The sequence below is a fragment of the Melanerpes formicivorus genome, unplaced genomic scaffold (genome assembly GCF_026170545.1).
Source record: "Melanerpes formicivorus ecotype bairdi unplaced genomic scaffold, bMelFor1.0.p_v2 SCAF_34, whole genome shotgun sequence".
NCBI lineage: Eukaryota > Metazoa > Chordata > Aves > Piciformes > Picidae > Melanerpes > Melanerpes formicivorus.
Window position 1 is genome coordinate 1,551,554 of NW_027142386.1, and position 19,173 is coordinate 1,570,726.

At 54.2% G+C, this 19,173-nt stretch overlaps 1 protein-coding gene across 1 annotated transcript in view; it reads right to left on the reverse strand.

Annotated features, from left to right (window-relative positions):
- Positions 1 to 6,315: 6,315 nt before the first annotated feature.
- ONECUT3 (one cut homeobox 3) overlaps positions 6,316 to 19,173 on the reverse strand; it is a 29,482-nt gene continuing 16,624 nt past the window's right edge. The window contains 1 exon segment of the mRNA XM_068156345.1: positions 6,316 to 8,098. Within this exon segment, the coding sequence (XP_068012446.1) occupies positions 7,806 to 8,098 (293 nt within the window). The 3' untranslated portion in view covers positions 6,316 to 7,805.

A 19,173-nucleotide genomic window follows, 5' to 3' on the forward strand; every position in this document is an offset into this window, starting at 1 on the left:
TTGCTCTTTTCCCCCCCTTTTGTCCTCATTTTCCCCATTTTTCCTTTTTCCCCTTTTTTGCCTTCATTCCCCTCCTTTTTCTTCATATTTTCCATATTTTGTCGTTTTCCTTTTCCCCCTCTTTTTTCCTCTTTTTCTTCATTTTCCCTTTTTTCCCTCTTTCCCCGTTTTTTTCCTCTTTTCCTCTTTTTGTCTTAATTCTCTCCCCTTTTCTTCATATTTTCCCTGGGTTTTGTCTTTTCCCCTATTTTTTCCTCTTTTTTTTTATTTTTCCTTCTTTTTTCTCTTTCCCCCCCCTTTTTTCCTCCTTTTCTCCTTCCCCCCCTTTTTCCTCCTTTTCTCCTTTCCCCCCTTTTTCCTCTTTCCCCTCTTTTTAATTTCTCCCTTTTCTCTCCATCCCCCCCTTTTCTTCATTTTCACCTTTTTCTTCATTTTCCCTTTTCTTCATTTTTTCTCCCTTTTTTCTCCATTTCCTCCCTTGTTATAATTTTCCCCCCTTTTTTCTCCATTTTCCCCTTTTTCTCCATTTTTTCCCTTCTTAATTTTTCTCTTTTTCTCTTAATTTCCTTTTATTTCCTTTCCCTTTTTTCTTTGTTCCCCCTTTCTTATTTTTTCCCTTTTTCTTCGTTTTCCCCCCTTTTTCCTCTTCCCCCCCTTTTTCTCCATTTTTCCCTTTTTTATTTCCCCCTTTTCCTTTTTCTCTTAATTTCCCCTTTTATGCCCATTCCCCCCCTTTTTCACTCTTTCCCCCTTTTCCCTCTTTCCCCCCTTTTCCCTTCCCCCTTTTTCCCTCTTACCCTCCTTTCTCCCCCCCTTTCCCCTCCTTTTCCCCTTTTTTTCCTCTTTCCCCTTTTCCTCTTCAACTTCCCCCCTTTCCCCCTCATTTTCCACCCCCCCTTTTTCACCAGTATTATTTTTTTGGGGTCTTTTGTTTTTGTTTTTAAAGGACTTCTGCTTAAATATGAAATCTGTAAACACCAAGGGTCCTTTTATCATTATTATTATTATTATTATTATTATTATTATTATTATTATTACTAATGATTATTATTATTAACCTTTCTCTCTTTCTCTTTATCTCTTTCTCTCTTATTTTTTTTTTTAGGGGGTGTGTGTTCTTTTATTTTTTCTCTTTTTTTTTGGGGGGGGGGGTGGGGCTATTTTTTGGGTGGGGGTGGGGGTGTTTTTTAACTCCTTCCTCTCCAGCTTGCACCTCCTCCACATTCAATATGTCTCCCACTGGAACAACTCATCAAAGAAATAAGGAACATGCCGTCTTCTGCAAAAAATTATAATTTAACAGTAGAAAGCTTCAAGTCACAAAGTCCAAAAACTACCTAAGTAACTTTTTTTTTTTCCTTTTTTTTCCCCTTTTTTTCCTTTTTTTTTTTTCTTTTTTTTTTTGGTTGGTTTTTTGGGGTAATTTTTTTGGTCTTTTTTTTCCCTTTTTTTTAATTCTTTTTTTTCCCTTCTTCTTCTTCTTTTTTTTTTTTTTTTAATATATATCACATAAACTATACATTAAATATTCTTGAGGTATTTCAGAGAACATTGTCAAAAGGCTTGTAAGGTCTGTGCTGGGTGGATCATCAAGAAGGGCTTTCTCCTGCATAGAGAACGTCTTTGGTATCACAAGATCATGAGGTTGGGGATTGGGGGGGGGGGGGGGGGGAAGGGGTTGGGGGGAAGTTGGGGTTTAGAGAAGGGTTGGAGTGGTCAAGGGGTCCAGGCAAGATTTGGCCAAGGCAATAAGTGTGGAGGGACAACGGGGGAGTGGGGAGGGAATGAGGTAAGGGAGGTTCTGACCTGCTCTATCAGGGTTGCCCGGTGGGATGGTCCTGGTTGGGCTTGGTGCCACCTGGATTGACTCTGGGCAAATATGGTCTGGCACAAAAGGAGTCACCTCAGTGGCTGCCCAATGGGATGGACCTTGCAGAGGTCCTGGTTGGGCTTGGTGCCACCTGGATTGACCCTGGGCAAATATGGTCTGGCACAAAAGGAGTCACCTCAGTGGCTGCCCAATGAGATGGACCTTGCAGAGGTCCTGGTTGGGCTTGGTGCCACCTGGATTGACTCTGGGAAAATCTGGCCCAGCACAAAAGGAGTCACCTCAGTGGCTGCCCAATGGAATGGACCTTGCAGAGGTCCTGGTTGGGCTTGGTTCCACCTGGATTGACCCTGGGCAAATATGGTCTGGCACAGAAGGAGTTGCCTCACCTGGAGTCTGAACCAAGCAGGTACCACTGCATCCTAACCAAGATTGCTGGGCAAGAGCATCTCCTCCAGCAGGTCATCCACCACTGCCTTTTGCTAAAGCTGAGTAGTGGAGCAGCCCAAGATGTGCTCATCTCCCTCAGTCAGTCAAAAATGCTCCTTTAGGGACTTGGTTCCTGCTGAAAGGTCTCACAGCTCCAACCCATCTCTAAAGGAGAGGTTTGGAGAAATCTCAGGGTGAGGCTTTCTACTGCTCCTGCTTTTGTCTTTCCAAACAGAAAAACCAGGAACCCTCCCTGTGCTACCAAAGCAGGGGAACCAAAGCCTAAGTCTGAGCTGAGCGAGGAAGGAAAACCCTGTGATGAAATCCAGGACTTCTCATTTCCAATGAGACTCTGGAACAGGTTGCCCAGGGAGGCTGTGTCTGCCTCCTCCCTGGAGGTATTTGAGGCCAGCTTGGATGAGGCCTTGAGCAACCTGTGCTGGTGGGAGGTGTCCCTGCCCATGGCAGGAGGTTGGAACTGGATGGTCTTGAAGGTCCTTTCCAACCCAGCCCATTCTGTGAATCCATGAATCTCGTGGACTTCTGTAGGGTCCCAGCACTGAGCTGGGCTGGGGAAGGACATGGAGCAAAGCCTTTCCCCCAGAAGAAGAGAGGTCAGTGCTCCTAGGGCAAGAGGGGCTGGATGGAAGGACCCTGGGGACCATGCCAGGCTTGGTGGGGAGGGTGATACAGTGACATCTAAGCGGGGGACCACACCAGGGAACCAGCACCTTTCCCACTGCGGGCAGCAAGGGGGATGCTTTGTCTTCAGTCAGGACAAGGGTTGGGTTCCTCTCCTTCATCCCAACACCCAAAGACTACAAGAGTTTGCCAGAATCCATCCCTTTGGAGAGCTGAGGTAATAGAGTGAGTCTTTAGGGTCAAAGCAGAGGAGCAAAGAAATGGCCACACACCTTTGGTACAAGAAAAAGGCACTCATCTACCACGCTGCCATCCCCCAGCCGCTCGCTTGCCTTCTCCCTCACTCTCTGGGGACCCGACGGGGCTGGGGCTGGGGAGGACTGGGGGTGGCAAGGAGGTCTTGGCCAGGCTAGGGGGAGAGAAGCTCTCAGGCAGCCCAGCCACGAAGTGGGGGGGGGGGGGGGGGAGGGAGAGCAGGGAAAGTGGAGTTTCCAGCACAGACCAGACAAGGCAGCAAAAATCTTTGGTATCAGACGTGATTTTCCAATCACAAACATTGAAAACTCAAGTGAGGTAGCCTTGATTCTTGGGTTCTCACTAGAAATGTCTTTGCATCCTTGAGGGCCTGTGGCATTTACTCTTTTTTTTTGTCTTTTCTTTATTTTTTTCTTTTATTTTTTCCCTTTTTTTCTCTTTTTTTTTCCCCTTTTTTTCCTCTTTTTTTTTCCCTTTTTTTCCTCTTTTCCCTTTTTTTCCTCTTTTTTTTCTCTTTTTCATTTTTATTTTCTTTTTTTCCCCTCTATTTTCTTTTTTTTATCTTTATTTTTTCCTTTATTTTCTTTTCCCCTTTTTTATTTTCTTTTTTTCCCCTTTATTTTCTTTTTTCCCATTTTTTTCCTTTATTTTCTTTTTTCCTTTATTTTCTTTTTTCCTTTATTTTCTTTTTTTCCTTCATTTTTTCTTTATTTTCTTTTTTCTTTATTTTTTCTTTATTTTCTTTCTTTATTTTTTCTTTATTTTCTTTCTTTTTTTCCCCTTTATTTTTTTTTTCTTTATTTTATTTATTTTTTTCCCCCTTTATTTACTTTTTTTTTTCTTTATTTTCTTTCTTTTTTTTTTTTTTCCTTTTATTTTTTCCTGCATGTTTTGGGTTTTTTTGGGGTTGGTTTTTTTTTTGTTGTTGTTGGTTGGTTTATTGTTTAGTTGTTGGTTGGGTGGGTTTTTTTTCTTCACTTCCCAAACCAAGCCCCCTTCCTGGCTTTTGCAGCCCTTGACTACTACTCGGTGGGGTTCAGCAAATCCTTCCTTCCCCCCCTCCCCCCCCCCAACCACCACCATCGTCACCACGTCACAGACAAGACAAGAAGAAACAACGTCAGGGTTAAAAACTCAGCGGCGGGAAGCTGGGGGCCGGGGGGGGGGGGTGGGGGTCCTAGGGAGAGGTGTTGGAGGAGGTAGGCAATGAGGGAGGAGGGGGATGAGATTGGCTTTGCCCTTAACTTGTGGGTGGCGGTTGGCAAAACACAGCGGAGGCATCTCTACCCCTTCCCCCTCCTTCTCCTCTCTCTTCCTCTCTCCTGAACGAAATCGCTTTGGTTGGGTGTGAAGGTGTCCGGGCTGACACTTCCCCCAGCCCCTCCACCGCCCACCTACCCCGGGGGCTCTTTGCTGACAGATGTCCTCTAACCCCACCGGCGAGCACGGCCGGCCAGGGGCTCCGAGTGTGTGCAGGGCTTGGTTTGGGGGTTGGTTTTTTTGTCCCTTTCACACTTTTTGTCCTTTTTTCTTTTTCCCTTTTTCTTTCTTTTTTTTTTTTTTTTGTCCTTTCATCTTTCTTTTTTTTTTTTTCTTGTCCTTTCCTCTTTTTCTTTGTTCTTTCTTTTTCTTTGTCCTTTCTTTTTTCTTGTCCTTTCCTTTCTTTTTCTTGTCCTTTCCTCTTTCTTTCTTGTCCTTTCCTCTTTCTTTCTTGTCCTTTCCTCTTTCTTTCTTGTCCTTTCCTCTTTCCTTTTTCCTTTGTCCTTTCTTTTTCTTTGTCCTTTCTTTTTTCTTGTCCTTTCCTTTCTTTTTCTTTGTCCTTTCCTCTTTCTTCCTTGTCCTTTCCTCTTTCCTTTTTCTTTGTCCTTTCTTTTTCCTTGTCCTTTCCTCTTTCTTTCTTGTCCTTTCCTCTTTCCTTTTTCTTTGTCCTTTCTTTTTTCTTGTCCTTTTTTTTTCTTCTCCTTTCCTCTTTCTTCCTCGTCCTTTCCTCTTTCCTTTTTCTTTGTCCTTCCTTTTTTCTTTGTCCTTTCCCCTTTCTCATTTTCCCCTTTGTCCTTTCCTCTCTCTTTTCTTTTTGACGTGCTTTTTGTGTTGGTTTTTCTTTTTTCCTCTTCATGAACACATACATTATAATTTTTTTTAATCCTTTTTTTGTTTTCCTTTTTCCTTCTTTTTCACAAGGTGCCTTCCTGTTACACAACAGCTTGCTCTCAAAGTAAAGTGAATCGAAGAAACCATAGCTCTAGAACACAGATGGTACTATTTTACCCGCATCAAAATTCATCCTGTCCCTCTTTTTGGGGGTGGGGGTGGGGTTGGTTGGTTGGGTTTGGGGTGGTTGTTTCTTTTTTGGTTGATGGTTGATTTAGGAGGGTTTTTTTTCCCCCTTTTATTTTCTCCCCCCCACACCACACACAACTTTTCCCCAAATGGCAGGGAAGAGAAAAAAAAGAGGAGGGGTAGGAGGGGGGTGGATCTTGCCTCCCCCCCACCACCACCACCATCCATCCCCAAGCTTCTTCCCAATCCTCAGCGGCACCTCCTCGCTCCTCCTGAGGACAACCCCTGGGTTGGGCCAAGGGTTGATGGTGAAAGGGTTTGGCCTGGTGATTGCTTCTTCTTCTTTTTTTGGGGGGGGAGGAAGGGAGGAGGGGAAGTGAGGAGGGGGGGAGGTGTTGTTTTTTTATATGGCACAAGTCACCATGGAGAGCTGGGAGGAAACAATGGTGTTGAAGCTAGTACCAGTGCTCCAGACATTCGCATTTTAAGGCAGGTTGTTAATTGGCACAAAAGAAAAGAAAATCAAATCAAATTGCCAAAAAAAAAAACCCCAAACCACCCCCAAAAATTTGATGTCTTTGTATCTTGGGGGTGGCTTTTGGGGGGGTTGGTTGGGGTTTGGTTTTTTTTGGGGGGGGGGGTGGGGTGGTGGTGGGGTGGTGGTTGGATTTTCAGTTCCCAGTGAGTTGCCAAGCTTGGCCTCGAGCTCCTTTGGTGGTTGTGGTTGCTGTTGGTATTCCAGGAGTTTTTTGGTTGGTTGTTTTTTGGTTGGGTTTTGTCTCTTTCCATCTCTCTTCGAGGAGGGGGGTTGGTTGGTTTTTCTTTTGGTTTTTACCCCCCCCCTCCCCGCCCCCCCCCCCCCCCTCCCCACCTTTCCCCACCCTTCTCACACCCAGGGCTGGCTGGGTTTCACCACCCTTGGATTTCTTCCTCGCCCACCGTAACGCCGACGTCAGCTCCCGGGAGGGAATCCTTCCCTCCTCGGGGTTGGGTTTATCGCTTTGGGTTTTGTCATTTCTTTGGTAACAGAAGTGAAAAAAATAAAGGAAGGAGGGGGGAGGGGAGGGGAAGAGGAGGGGGGGGGGAGCATGGGGAAGGGTTGATGGTGGCGGGGGAATAGTGCATGTCAAGGGGTGGGTGGGAGGGTGGGGCAAGACCCAAAGCCAACAAAGCTGCTCGGTCTGCGTCTGGTCCTCAGCCGCGACGTGAAGCAGAACTCCCGCGGCGAGCGGCGGAGCCGGACACCAGGAACGCTCGAGATCCTCTTGCTCCAAGTCTCTCCTCCCGTCTCCTTTTTCCCAAACAATTCCTTATGTTTTAAATACCCGAATTCTGTAGCTAAAAATGTGCTTCTTTGACCTGCTTGGGCGCCAGGCGAGGCGGTGCGGCCGCGGTCCCCGGTCCGGCCGCGGCGCTGGCGAGGGGTGGGGGGATGCTCGGCCGCTTGGAGGCCACAGCCAGGAGGTTTCCTTTGCCGTGAAAGTTCCTCTGGGAGGGATCCAGGGGCAGGTGCTCTCGTGGGTTGGGGTGAGTGTGTGCATGGGGGAGGTGGGGGGGTGGGGGGGGTGCTCTTGGGGGGTGTTGGAGGTGGAAGGGGGTTGGCGGAAGGTGCCCGTGGAGGAGAATGGGGCTACAGGAATGGTCTCGACCAGGCGTCCAAAGCCTTCCCAGGGAGGGAAAAGCCCAAGTGTCAATGGCAGAGAAGGTCTGGCTGCCTCGGGAACCTCACTGCACCTCAGCGTGGGGGAAAAGCTTTCAGCAGCCAGAGACCTGGCAGGAGCCTGGTCACCCTCCAGGGGAGCGTTTTCCCTCCTCATCCCCCTTTGGAACCCTAGAAGAGCTGGCCCTGATTCCATGGGGTTGTGCCACAGCCCAGCCCCATGGCTCCACCTCTTGTGTCTCCCTCACCTGTACCCCTCCACCATGGGAGCCCTAGGGGTGGCTGTGGCAGAGACCCAGGTTGGTGGTGGGGTCAGGGGATGCCCCTTTCCCCAGACACCCTGGTGGGCACGTGAAGACAAGGTCCCGCGGTCCCCAAGGACCAGGCGTGCTTCCAAACAGCACCTCCCCCTCTCCCTCCACCCAGCATCATCCCTGCTCCACAAGGCTTTCCTCCAAGTCCTCCTGGGGATGGAGCTGACCTGGTGGCAAACCCTTCCCCTGCTCCACAAGCTGGCAGGACGTGGCAGAAGGCTTGTGGCATGAGGCCTCCATCCAGAAGTGACACCTGGCTGAGGGTTTGGTAGGCTGAGGGCCCCACAGCATCCAAAAGCACCCACCCTGGGACATGAGCGTGAGGCTGGGGGTCGGCTTTGTCATGAGGAGGATGCCTGGGAAGGGGGAGGGAAGGGCTGGGCGGCGGGGGGGGACATCATGCTTTGGAGAAAGTGCTTGTAGAGGACGAGGGCACCCCGGGGTTCGCGCCTGGCTCCTCCTGCCAGCGGTTCATGCACCGCCGCCGGGCGTTCATGAAGAAGTTGCTGACGGTGTTGAGCTCCAAGCCCAGCTGCTGGGAGATGGTCATCTGCATCTCCTTGGAGGGCCTCTTGTTCTCCTTGAAGATGGCGATCAGGGTGCGGCGCTGGAGGTCGGTGAAGACCAGGCGCTGCTTCTTGGGCTGCAGGCTCCTGTCCTTCTGCTGCTCCTGCTCCTTGCGCTTGCAGGCTGGGGGATCAAAGGAGAGAAGGAGGGACAGTCACTACCTGCCTGCTCACCACCCTGCCCCGCTGCCAGGGTGCCAGGCTGCCTTCCCAGAAAATAAACCCCCAGGCCCTTCCCTCCAGTGAAGCTGCTGGCTTGTAGCCCATCGCTCCCTAGGCTACCTCCCTCCTCTTCCTCCCTCTGCATCCTGAGCCTCTCAAGAGCAGCAGCGTGGGAAGGGCCTGGGTGAAGCCAATCGCCCCTTCAGGTGCCTAGGGTATGCCCAGGTCTCAGCATCTCCAGGTGACCTTGGGACTAGAGACTGAGGAAACTCCTAGGCTGGCTCTGCTCCCGCAGCCTGGCCATCGAGACCTGCTCCATGCCTTAATTCTGGGGGTGATCCATGAGCCTCCCTCTCTCACTGCACCCTGGTGTGGTCCCCCTCACCTCCTCAGCACCTCTGTGGATCTCACTGGAGGACTCAAGGAACCTGTGTCTCTTGGCCACCAAGTCTCTCAAAATAGAGGGAAGAGCCAGGGGCAGGGACATTGCAAAAGGGGCAGCCTGCAGCCACCACGTCCTACAGCAGACAGCCTGTAAGGACCATCTGTGGTTCCACCTGCTCTGGGAAGGCATTTTCCTGCCTCTGGAGGATGGAGAACAGCCTGAGCTACCTGAAGCTCCAGGAAATTCCATCTCTCCTGCATGCCTTTGCTGCTGGATCCTTTGGCATGTGTGGCAGTTTGAGCCAGCAGCAGATCAAAAGCCTCCCCTCCAGACTTGGCTGCAAACATGGAGGGAGGAAGGGAGGGAGGGAACGAGGGAGGGAGAGAGCTGAGCAGGGACCTTTGGTAAACATCTGGATTTTAACTGCAGGAATCTTTAGCTCAAAGCTGGTGGAAGGGGTGAGAAAAGGAGACTTTGCTATGATGTTCCTCTAGAACATTATGGAGTAACTGAGGCTGGTGGAGGTTGCTGGTCCACTTCCACCTCAAAGAAAGGATGACCTCAAAGCTGTCGAGGTGAGAGCAAGGCGCTCAGAAACTTGACTGGGTCAGGGCTTGGCAACATGTGGGCACTGTGGGTGGGAGCATGAGATGCCCATGGGCAAGGCAGGGCATGGGTCTGGCCCTCCAAGGCTGGGGCCACAGAGTTTCCTCCTGGAAAAGCTCAGAAGAGAGTCAGGGAACTGTGGGCTGAGCTCTGAGCAGCCTGATCCGGTGTGAGGTGTCCCTGCCCATGGCAGGGGGTTGGAACTGGCTGAGCCTTGAGGTCCCTTCCAGCCCTGACAATTCTGTGATTCCATGATGCCACCCCTTCCACCCCAAGCTGGGGAAACCTCGAGCTCAGTGAAGCAGATCCTTTCTCCAACACCTTCAGCCTCCCCTCCCAGCACACTGGGCTTGGTCCTTGCCCCACCCCCACGCAGCTGGTGGGAGGCTTCAATTCTGCTCCTGCTGGACAGGAGGCACCAAGCTTGACAACGATCGACCTCCACACTCAGGCCAAATCAGGCAGCCCTGGGTGTGGAGAGCCTTCCCCTCCCTTCCTCCCACCCCAGGCAGGTTTAGCTGCAAACCTACCATCCTTGAGGGACAGCCTGAGCCCTGGTGGGACCCTGTCCCGGGGGTACCTTACTCAAGTAGCCAGCAGAGAATGGTTTAGTGGAAACCTACCCTATGACCATCAGATGCTTGCAAAAAGAACAAACAAACAAACAAAATACTTTATAGAAAAGTTGACTTTGGTTCCAGACATGAGTTTAAAGAAACCCAAACCAACACCTCCCCCCCACACTCCCCAGCTTCCCCACCCCCCACCCCCAAAACCAGCCAACCAACAGAACAGAGCCTCCCACACACCCTCTGTGCACATTTGGAGCAGCTCTGCCAGCCCCCTCCCCACCTGCTGTATGCCTTCCCAGTGCCCCCCTTGCATGCTTGGTTCCAGCCCCACGCTGGTGGCAGTGGGAGGAACCTTGGGGCACTGGTGGGCACCTCGTGGGCATGGCTTTGGCTCTGTAAGGTGCAGCTTATGCTGCATCTGTCCACTCTACATGCAGCAGCTACATACATATGTGTGCAGGGATGTGGAGGTACAGGTGTAGGGATGTGGAGGTACTCACAGGTGCAGGGATGTGGAGGTACAGGTGTAGGGATGTGGAGGTACTCACATGTGTAGGGATGTGGAGGTACTCACATGTGCAGGGATGTTTCACCCCACCCATACCCTGAAGGACCTGCTGGAGCCATGGTGACCCTGCTGCAAGCCCAGCAAAGCCACTGGGACCTCCTTTGTCCCCTTGCTCTCCCACCTGCTGGCTCCCATTCCCACCTCCTGGCTCCCATTCCCACCTCCTGGCTCCCATTCCCACCAGCAGCACTGGACAGCCAGCCCCAGCACTCCAGCTCTCCAAGCTCACTTCTCCACCTCCCCATTCCATTCCTAGGAGTAATTATTACAAACCACTCACCCCGAGGCTCCCAGACAAACTCTAACCATCAGAGTCTTGCTGGTCAAACTGGGATCCAGCCTTCATAGACTCACACAATGGTTTGGGTTGGAAGGGACCTCAGAGATCATCCAGCTCCAACCCCCTGCCCTGGGCAGGGACACCTCCCACCAGCACAGCTTGCTCAGGGCCTCATCCAGCCTGGCCTTGAGCACCTCCAGGGAGGGGACAGCCACAGCCTCCCTGGGCAACCTGTTCCAGTCCCTCCCCACCCTCACTGCTAAGAATTTCTTCCTCCTCTCCACTCTCAATCTCCCCTCTCCCAGCTCAAAGCCATTGTTCCTCATCCTGGCACTCCCAGCCCTTGTCCCAAGTCCCTCCCCAGCTCTCCTGGAGCCCTTCAGGTCCTGGCAGGCTGCTCTGAGGTCTCCCTGGAGCCTTCCCTTCTCCAGGCTGAAGAACCCCAACTCCCCCAGCCTGTCCCCACAGAGGAGGTTCTGCAGCCCCCTGACCATCTTGGTGGCCTCCTCTGACCCCTCTCCAACAGCCCCAGGCCCTTCTTGTCCTTGGGGGCACCAGAACCGGAGCCAGCACTTCAACCCCGCGCCGAGAGCCGCCGAGGCCGTGGTGACAGCAGCTCCACACCTCTGTTATTTTTGGCCTCCCTCATTTCCTGTGCTCGTTTGTTTATTTATTAATTTCTTTTTCTGCTGACGCAGCCCAAGCCCCCCCCAGCCCCTCCCCCGCTCCTTCCCCAGCTCAATCTAATTACAGCTCCGCAGCGCAGGGATCGATCGGGACGCTGCTCAGCTCTATTTATGGTGGCCATCAACCCCACCCTCCACCCCCCCGCCCTGCCCCCAGCACAGGATCTTTTCCCTACCCCACATCCCCCAGGCACTGCTTTCCCAGGCAGGCTGGAGCTGGCCACCCCCCATGTCCCTGTGTCCCTGCAAGTGGTGGGAGCCAGGGAGAGGGATCAGCTCAGGGCACGGCTCTGAATCCCACCCAGCTCAGCACGGGCTGGGGCAGGGGGGGGTTCCTCTGTGCTTCAAAATCCTTTTTATACAAATCTCAAAGTCCAAAGGACTCTGCACAGAATCACTGGATGGTAGGGGGTGGAAGGGAGCTCTGGAGATCATCAAGTCCAGCCCCCCTGCCAGAGTAGGGTCACCCAGGAACACATCCAGGTGGGCTTGAAAGTCTCCAGAGAAGTGGACTCAGCCACCTCTCTGCACAGCCTGCTCCAGTGCCCTCCCACCCTCACAGTACAGAGTTCCTCCTCATGTTTAGATGGAGCTTCTGTGTTGAGGTTTATGTCCATTACCTCATGTGCTGTCACTGAGGACCGCTGACAAGACCCCTGAGAGCATTCTTGTCTCCCAGTCAGGTACTGGAGGGTCTCTGGGCCCAGCTGCAGTCCATGGGGTTGGGAATGTGGCTTCCACCTTGCCACTGCATTATCTCTCCAGCAAACAGCCACAGCACAGGCTGCTACCCTGCCCTGTCCTGCTCCTTGCTCCTCCTGGGGCACAGGAGACCCTCACAGTACCAGAACCAACAGTGAAGAGAAGGACTGGGGTCCCCTATGACCCATGGGAATGCTCTGATGGCCAGTAAGGGGTTGAGCTCATCCATAATGGAGATCTCTCTTCTCTCACATTCTCTCCTCAGCTCATCTCACAGTGTCTGAACCTCTGAGACCTCCACAGCTCAGCCAGGCTTGGCTGAAACCAGCCAGCAAGGAGTGACAAGGAGGAAATCATAGAATGTTAGGGGTTGGAAGGGACCTCCAAAGATCATCCAGTCCAACCCCCTGCCAGAGCAGGATCATGCAGGGCAGGTCACACAGGAACATGTCCAGGTGGGTTTGGAATTTCTTAGAGGAGACTCCACAACCTCTCTGGGCAGCCTGCTCCAGGGCTCCAGCACCCTCACACCAAAGAAGCTTCTCCTCATGTTGAGGGGAACTCCCTGGGTTCCAGTTTTTGCCCATTGACCCTTGTCCTGTCACAAGGCACCACTGAAATGGGCCTGGCCCCTTCTTGACACCCATCCTTATCATGTAAACATGAATAAGATCTCCTCTCCAGACTAACCAGCCCCAGGGCTCTCAGCCTTTCCTCCTCACACAGATGTTGCAGTCCCTTCATCATCCTCATAGCCTCCATTGGACTCTCTCCACCAGTTCTCTGTCTCTCTTGAACTGGGGAGCCCAGAACTGGCCCAAGCACTCCAGTTGTGGTCCGGGCAGGGTAGATCAGAGGGAGAGGAGAACATCCCTTGACCTGCTGGCCACACTCTTCATGCATCCCATCCCTCAGGTAGCTGACCTGGCTGTGGGGAAAAACACAAGGGGTAGACAAGGAAGGAGCTCGAGGAGAGGAGAAGCAGGAGGAAAGACCTCTGCCAGCAGAGACATCCCTCGGGGTCCACCCGAGGACTTCTGCTGAGGGCTCCTACCTCCCCCAGAGCCTGGTGTCAAGAGAAGGAGAGCGTTTTCCTTGACTTAACCTTGACCAGCAGAGAGCAAAACATCCTCCAAATCACCTCTAAAGGAGCCATCAGCGAGACAATCAAAGCGGCTGCTGCTCAGGAGCTGCGATTACTCCGCGCAGCGTGAACTCCGCCAAGCGTTTAACTAATACCCGACGGCTTGGCAGGCTCCCGCTGCCCCCCAGCCCCGGCTCCCTCTGCCCCAGCCGCAAACCTCTCCTTGCTCAGCCCCAGCCTCCTCTCCCTCTCCAGCCGCTCGCAACCACAACCTGCAATTTTCTGCCCACTTTGCTTAAGTGCTGGCGATTTGTTGAAATCACAAAAAGACAGCCGGCGGCTTTCAGAGCCAGCCCCGGCGAGCTGAGGGGGAGAAAAACAACCCCAAACCCACCCACTTCGGCTCCCTTTTCTCTCTGTCAATGCGGCTCGCAGCGGGGTCGAGGGATCGAGGAGCGTTTAGAGGCTCTAAGGGAGGTGGAGGGAAGGATGAAGGAGGGGGGGATCTGGATGTGGTTGGTCAAGGACAGGGTTTTTTTCAGTGCAGAGGTGGGCTCCGGTTGGGAAATGCATTCATAGAATCATGGAATGGTTTGGGTTGGAAGGGACCTCAGAGATCATCCAGCTCCAACCCCCTGCCATGGGCAGGGACACCTCCCAGCAGCACAGCTTGCTCAAGGCCTCATCCAGTCTGGCCTTGAACACCTCCAGGCAGAAGGCAGCCACAGCCTCCCTGGGCAACCTGTTCCACTCTCTCCCCACCCTCAATGCTAAGAATTTCTTCCTCATCTCCAGTCTCAATCTGTCCTCCTCAAGATTCAATCCATCCCCCCTCAGCCTATCACTGCAAACCCTTGTAAACTCACAGAATTGAGTTGGAAAAGGTCTCTAAGATCATCCAGCCCAACCATCAACCCAACACCACCAGGGCCACCAAACCATGGCCCCAAGTGCCATGGCCACATGGTTAAAACAAAACCAGCCCCGCTCCCGAAACCCACAGCGTGGGAAAACCACACCTCAGACCCCTCCAGAGCCTAAGAGATGTGGCCAGAAGCTGTGACACATCTGCAGATCTACATCCTCACAGTCCTGCCGGCTCAGAGCCCCACGGGCCAGCCCGAGCTCCTGTCGTCGTGTTTCCCCACCCCCTCCCCGGTGCGTGTCCCCCCACGCCACGTGGGGCAGAGGCTTCCCCGCCGGCGTCCCTGGCAGCTGCCAGAGGATGAGTCCTCAGGCCCGGGGAGAGCCCCCGGTCATTGGTATGCAGGCAGCACGCCGCGGGGTGAGCATCTTCCCCGAGCCCAGCAAATTAAATCTTCCTCTGAAGGCTGCAAATGAGGAGATGAGCCGAGACAAAGCGCTCGCCCCGCGCTGCCGCCGGCCCTGCCCTGCCCTGCCCTTCCCTTCCTCTCCCTTCCCCGGCGCAGGGCTGCGGGGACCGGCTCCGGCCAGCAGCCTCTGATCGACCCGCGCAGGGCTGGGAGGTTGTCGCCAGCCGCCCACACCGGCCACCCCCAACCCTCTCCCCCACTGCCCAGGGGCTTGTGGAGTGGGTTGGCAGGTGGAAGGAAAGGACTGGAATGAAACGATGAAGATGATCAGAGGGCTGCAACACCTCTGCCTCAAGACAGGCTGGCAGAGTTGGGGCTGCTCAGCCTGGAGAGGGGGATTCTGCTGCCCTGCCCTGCCCTGCTCTGCCCTGCCCTGCTCTGCCGAGACCTCACCTGCAGTGCTGTGTCCAGTCCCGCTTCCCCCAACACAAGAGGGACCTTGAGTTCATGGAGAGGGTCCAGAGGAGGTCACAAAGATGATCAGAGGGCTGCAGAACCTCTGCTATGGGGGCAGGCTGGGAGAGTTGGGGCTGTTAAGCCTGAAGAAGAGAAGGCTCCTGGGAGACCTCAGAGCTGCATTTCAGTATCTGAAGGGGAACTACAAGAAGGCTGGGGAGGGGCCTCTGGGGATAGGATGAGGGGCAAGGGTTTGTAACTAGAGCAGGGCAGAGTTAGGTTGGACATAGGAGGAAGTTCTGCACTGTGAGGGTGGGGAGACACTGGCACAGGCTGCCCAGGGAGGCGACTGTGGCCCTGCCCCTGGAGACATTCAAGGTCAGACTGGACGTGGCCCTGTGCAGCCTGCTGTAGCTGTAGCCATCCCTGCTGCCTGCAGGGGGGTTGGAGAAGATGATTTTTGAGGGTCCCCTACAACTTGACACAGTCTGAAATTACAAGCCCTTGGTGCTCCGCTGGGGTGAGGATGGTCCCTCCTGAGAGGGAGCTCAGCTGGGAGAGGCTGGAGGGGACTCTCAGAGCCACCCAAACACCACCATCCCTCTGGGACCTCATTTTGCCTCTTCTCAAGCGTTGCCTGATTTTTCATGGTGTTCTCAGCTTTGCCAGTGCTGGAGCAGACAAGTTTGTCAGGGCTGAGGGATGGTGAAGAAGAGACACAAAGCAGCTGTGGTGGCTGCTTGGCTCCATCCCTCCATATTTATCCTGCTTTTATTCTTGTTCTTTCCAGGCCAGCTTCTGTCAACCCCACCAGAGCCAGCCCTGGCCTGAGCCAGCTGCATCAGAACCCCTCATGGACACAGAAACAAACACTTTGAAACGACTTTAAAAGGTGGTGCTGTGGCTCTGAACCTTTCCTTTCTGCAGGGGTTTGATTTCTCACTCGCTTTTCTGGAGCCTTGCCTAAAAGGAGACCTGCTGCCTGGCTCCAAGCACCCCACCCCTGTCATCCCACCTGCTGGCAAAGTTGCTTCCCCCCTTTTCCCCATCTCCTCCTTTTCAAAGGTTGTTCTTTTTTAGGGCCGTGTTTGGCTGCTCCTCCCTGTCCCAGCTCCTCGCCCACTGCCACCAAGGAGCTGCTCAGCGCTCAGCACTGCCAAGCACAGCCCAGGTCCTGCCCAGCTGCCTGGGGTGAGGGAGAGCTGGGCAGTGGTGCCCTGGGAGTCCTCCCAGCTGCTCCATTCTCCTCGCTCTTCTCCCCAGTCACGGCCACTTAGTGTGATGAGGCCAAATTGGTGCTAATGAAGTGGTGGAGTCAGGCAGCGGCAGGCAGGAGCCGGCAGCGCCGCGGGGGATGGCAGCAGCAGGGGATGGTTGTCACCTTCTGGGAGAGAGAGATGAGGTGGGGATGAGGAATGTCTGGAAACCCTCCCACCCCTGAAATGAGTTTTCCTTGGAGCCAGCAACACCTGTTCATGCTCAGCCTTGGCACAAGAGCCCCAGCTGCAGAACTTGGGGAGGAGAAGGGAGTCTGGGGTTCAGTTCATGCCACAGTGACACAGAGAATCAAGAAATGCCAGAGAGGGAGCCTGCCTCAGGGATCTGGGGTAAAGGACATCCCTGTCACCCACACAGCTGTGGGTCCAGCTCTGTCCTCACTGCTCTATAAGAAAGGGGCAGCAAAGATCTATCTCCTCTTGGCATCAGGGGACCCCTTGGCATCCAGAGAGACCTTAGAGCAGCCTCCCAGGACCTGAAAGGGGCTTGCAAGAAAGGCAGGGAGGGACTTTTTACCAAGGGCTTGGGAAAGGATTGAATCTTGATGAGGGCAGACTGAGACTGGAGATGAGGAAGAAATTGTTGGGAGTGAGGGTGGGGGAGACACTGGAACAGGCTGCCCAGGGAGGCTGTGGATACCTCCTCCCTGGAGGTGTCCAAGGCCAAGTTGAATGAGGCCTTGAGCAACCTGAGCTAGTTGGAGGTGTCCCTGCCCATGGCAGGGGTTTGGAGCCGGATGACCTTTAAGGTCCTTTCCAACCCGGACCATTCTGTGAATCTGAACCCACGAATCACCCTGGGCTGCTGCTCAGTGATTCTCATCCTGCTGAGCTCCTCCTGCTAAACTCCCACTGCCTCCAGCAGCTCCTGGAGCTGTGTCTCTGAGCAGGGCCAGACAAATCCAGCGATCAATGCAGCACATCTCATCCCAGCACATCGCTCCCCAGCTGCTCTCGCTGCAGAGATGCTGTCCAGAGCTGTTACCATCCAAATAATGTTTGCTGCAGAGAGGGGAAAGGAGTAGAAGAGGGAAACCAGCAGTTTTCTGCATTTCCTGCTTAAATCTGGTCTTGGGTGGATTTGGTCTTGGGTGGATTTATCAGATGTGAAGTGGGAAGCTCTCTTAGGGTTTGGCTGAGCCAGTTCTTCGATGGCTGCTGGCTTTCCTGCTCTGTGGTGCTGTGAAAACCAGGCGAATCTGTAATCCTCTGGGGGGGATGAGGTTTGTTTCACCAAGGTTTGGGACCCTCTGAAAGCAGGTGGAGGGTCTCAGCAGGGACTGCTTCCTCTCAGTTGTCCCTCAGATCAGGAGGGACCTTCCAGACTGGAGCCCTTCCCTGCTGCCAGTTGCTACTACAAATGGCCTCAGCTCTCCAAGGTGGTATCCAGCCTGGATGCCACAGCCCAGCTCCAAGCATAACCCAGCTCCTGGCTATTCACACCTGGCAGGACACTGTCCATGTCCTCAGGCAAGCAGCTCGTGGTGGTGGCATGTGCCCAGGATGGTGACTGCACGGTGAGGGGTCTGGGCACAACACAGCTCCCTGAAAGGAGGCTGGAGCCGGGAGGGAGTCTGTCTCTTCTTACAGCACAAGGGGAAACAGCCTCAAGCTGCACCAGGGGAGGTTTAGGTTGGACATGAGGGACAGTTTATTTCCCAAAAGGGTTGTCAAGCCCTGGCCCAGGCTGCCCAGGGTGGTGTCACCAGAAGGGCTTCAAAGCCGTGGAGATGTGGTGCTGAGTGCCAGGGTTTGGTGGTGCCCGTTTGGGTTTGGTGGTGCCCTGGCGGTGCTGGGCTCAGGGTTGGATCTGAAAGGTCTCTTCTGAACAAAGCAGTTCTGTGATTCTATGGCAAGGGGGCGGGGACGGGGACACTGGCACCCGAGCTAGAGGGTAGGGAGCAAGAGGCTGGGGGCAGCAGTGGTGCCCAGGGGCAGGACAAGGGGCAAGGAGGACAAACTGCAGCCCTGGAGGTTCCAGGGGAATCGGAGGAGAAAGTTGTTTGGTGTAAGGGTGCTGGAAGCCTGGAGCAGGCTGCCCAGAGAGGTTGTGGGGTCTCCTTCTGCGGCAAGCTTCCAACCCCCCCTTGGCCATTGCGCTACCAGCAGCTGCCTTCGGGGACCCCTTCCCAGTCCCCCCGCCCTCCCCGCCGCCATTTCGGAGCGCGGCTCGCTCCTGCCGCTGATTGGTTTGCTTCCCCCCCACCCCCTCACACACGATGGTCTCTCCCCGCCGCGCTGGCGCCCCCCTGTGGACGCACGGGCGCATTCCCCCCGGGGGCCGTGGCAATGGTACGACTCGCCCCGCCCCCCGACGCCTCTGTCCAATGGCGCTTTGCGACCACTGCTTCCCCCACTCTCTGGGCCCCATGGGCTGTTCCAGCCGCCCCACACTGTGCGAGTGGTGCGGACCAACGCGTGCCGAAAGGGGGAGCGGGGCCAGATAGCGCCGGGAGCAGCTGGAAGAGCATCCCCAGCCCGGCTGCTGGGCTGCGACTCTTCGCGGGCCGCTTCACCGTCCCACGGCTGCCCCATCGCTACCCGATCGCTGCGTCACACAGTGCCCCATCGCTGCCCCATTGTCACCTGCTGTAATGTTCCATCACTGCCCAACAAGTGCCTCACTGCTGCCCCACACGCTGCCCTGTCACTGCTTCAGCGCTGCCCCATATCTGCTCTGTTGTCTCCTCTTGTAGTGTCCCATCACTACCCCACACGTTGTCCCATATTGCGACCCTATCGTTGTCCCCATCACCACCCCACATGCATCCCCATGACAACCCCATCACTATCTCACAGGAAGCCCCACCACGACCCTACACACTGCCCCACCACCTACCCCACACGGTGGCATGACCTCATCACTGCCCCATCACTGCCTCCTCCCTACCCCACACACTGCTCCATTGCCACCCCACACACATCCGCATCACGACCCCATTGTCACCCTGTCGCTGCCCCATCACTGCTCCATCACAGCCCCACCACTGCCCCAACCACAATCCCACCACAACCCCATCATTGCCCCACCACAACCCCATCACTGCCCTATCACAGCCCCTTTACTACTCCACACACAGTCCATTGCTGCTCCACAAACAACCCCGCAGGCCATCACCCCCTCCACATTGCCCCCCACCTCACACA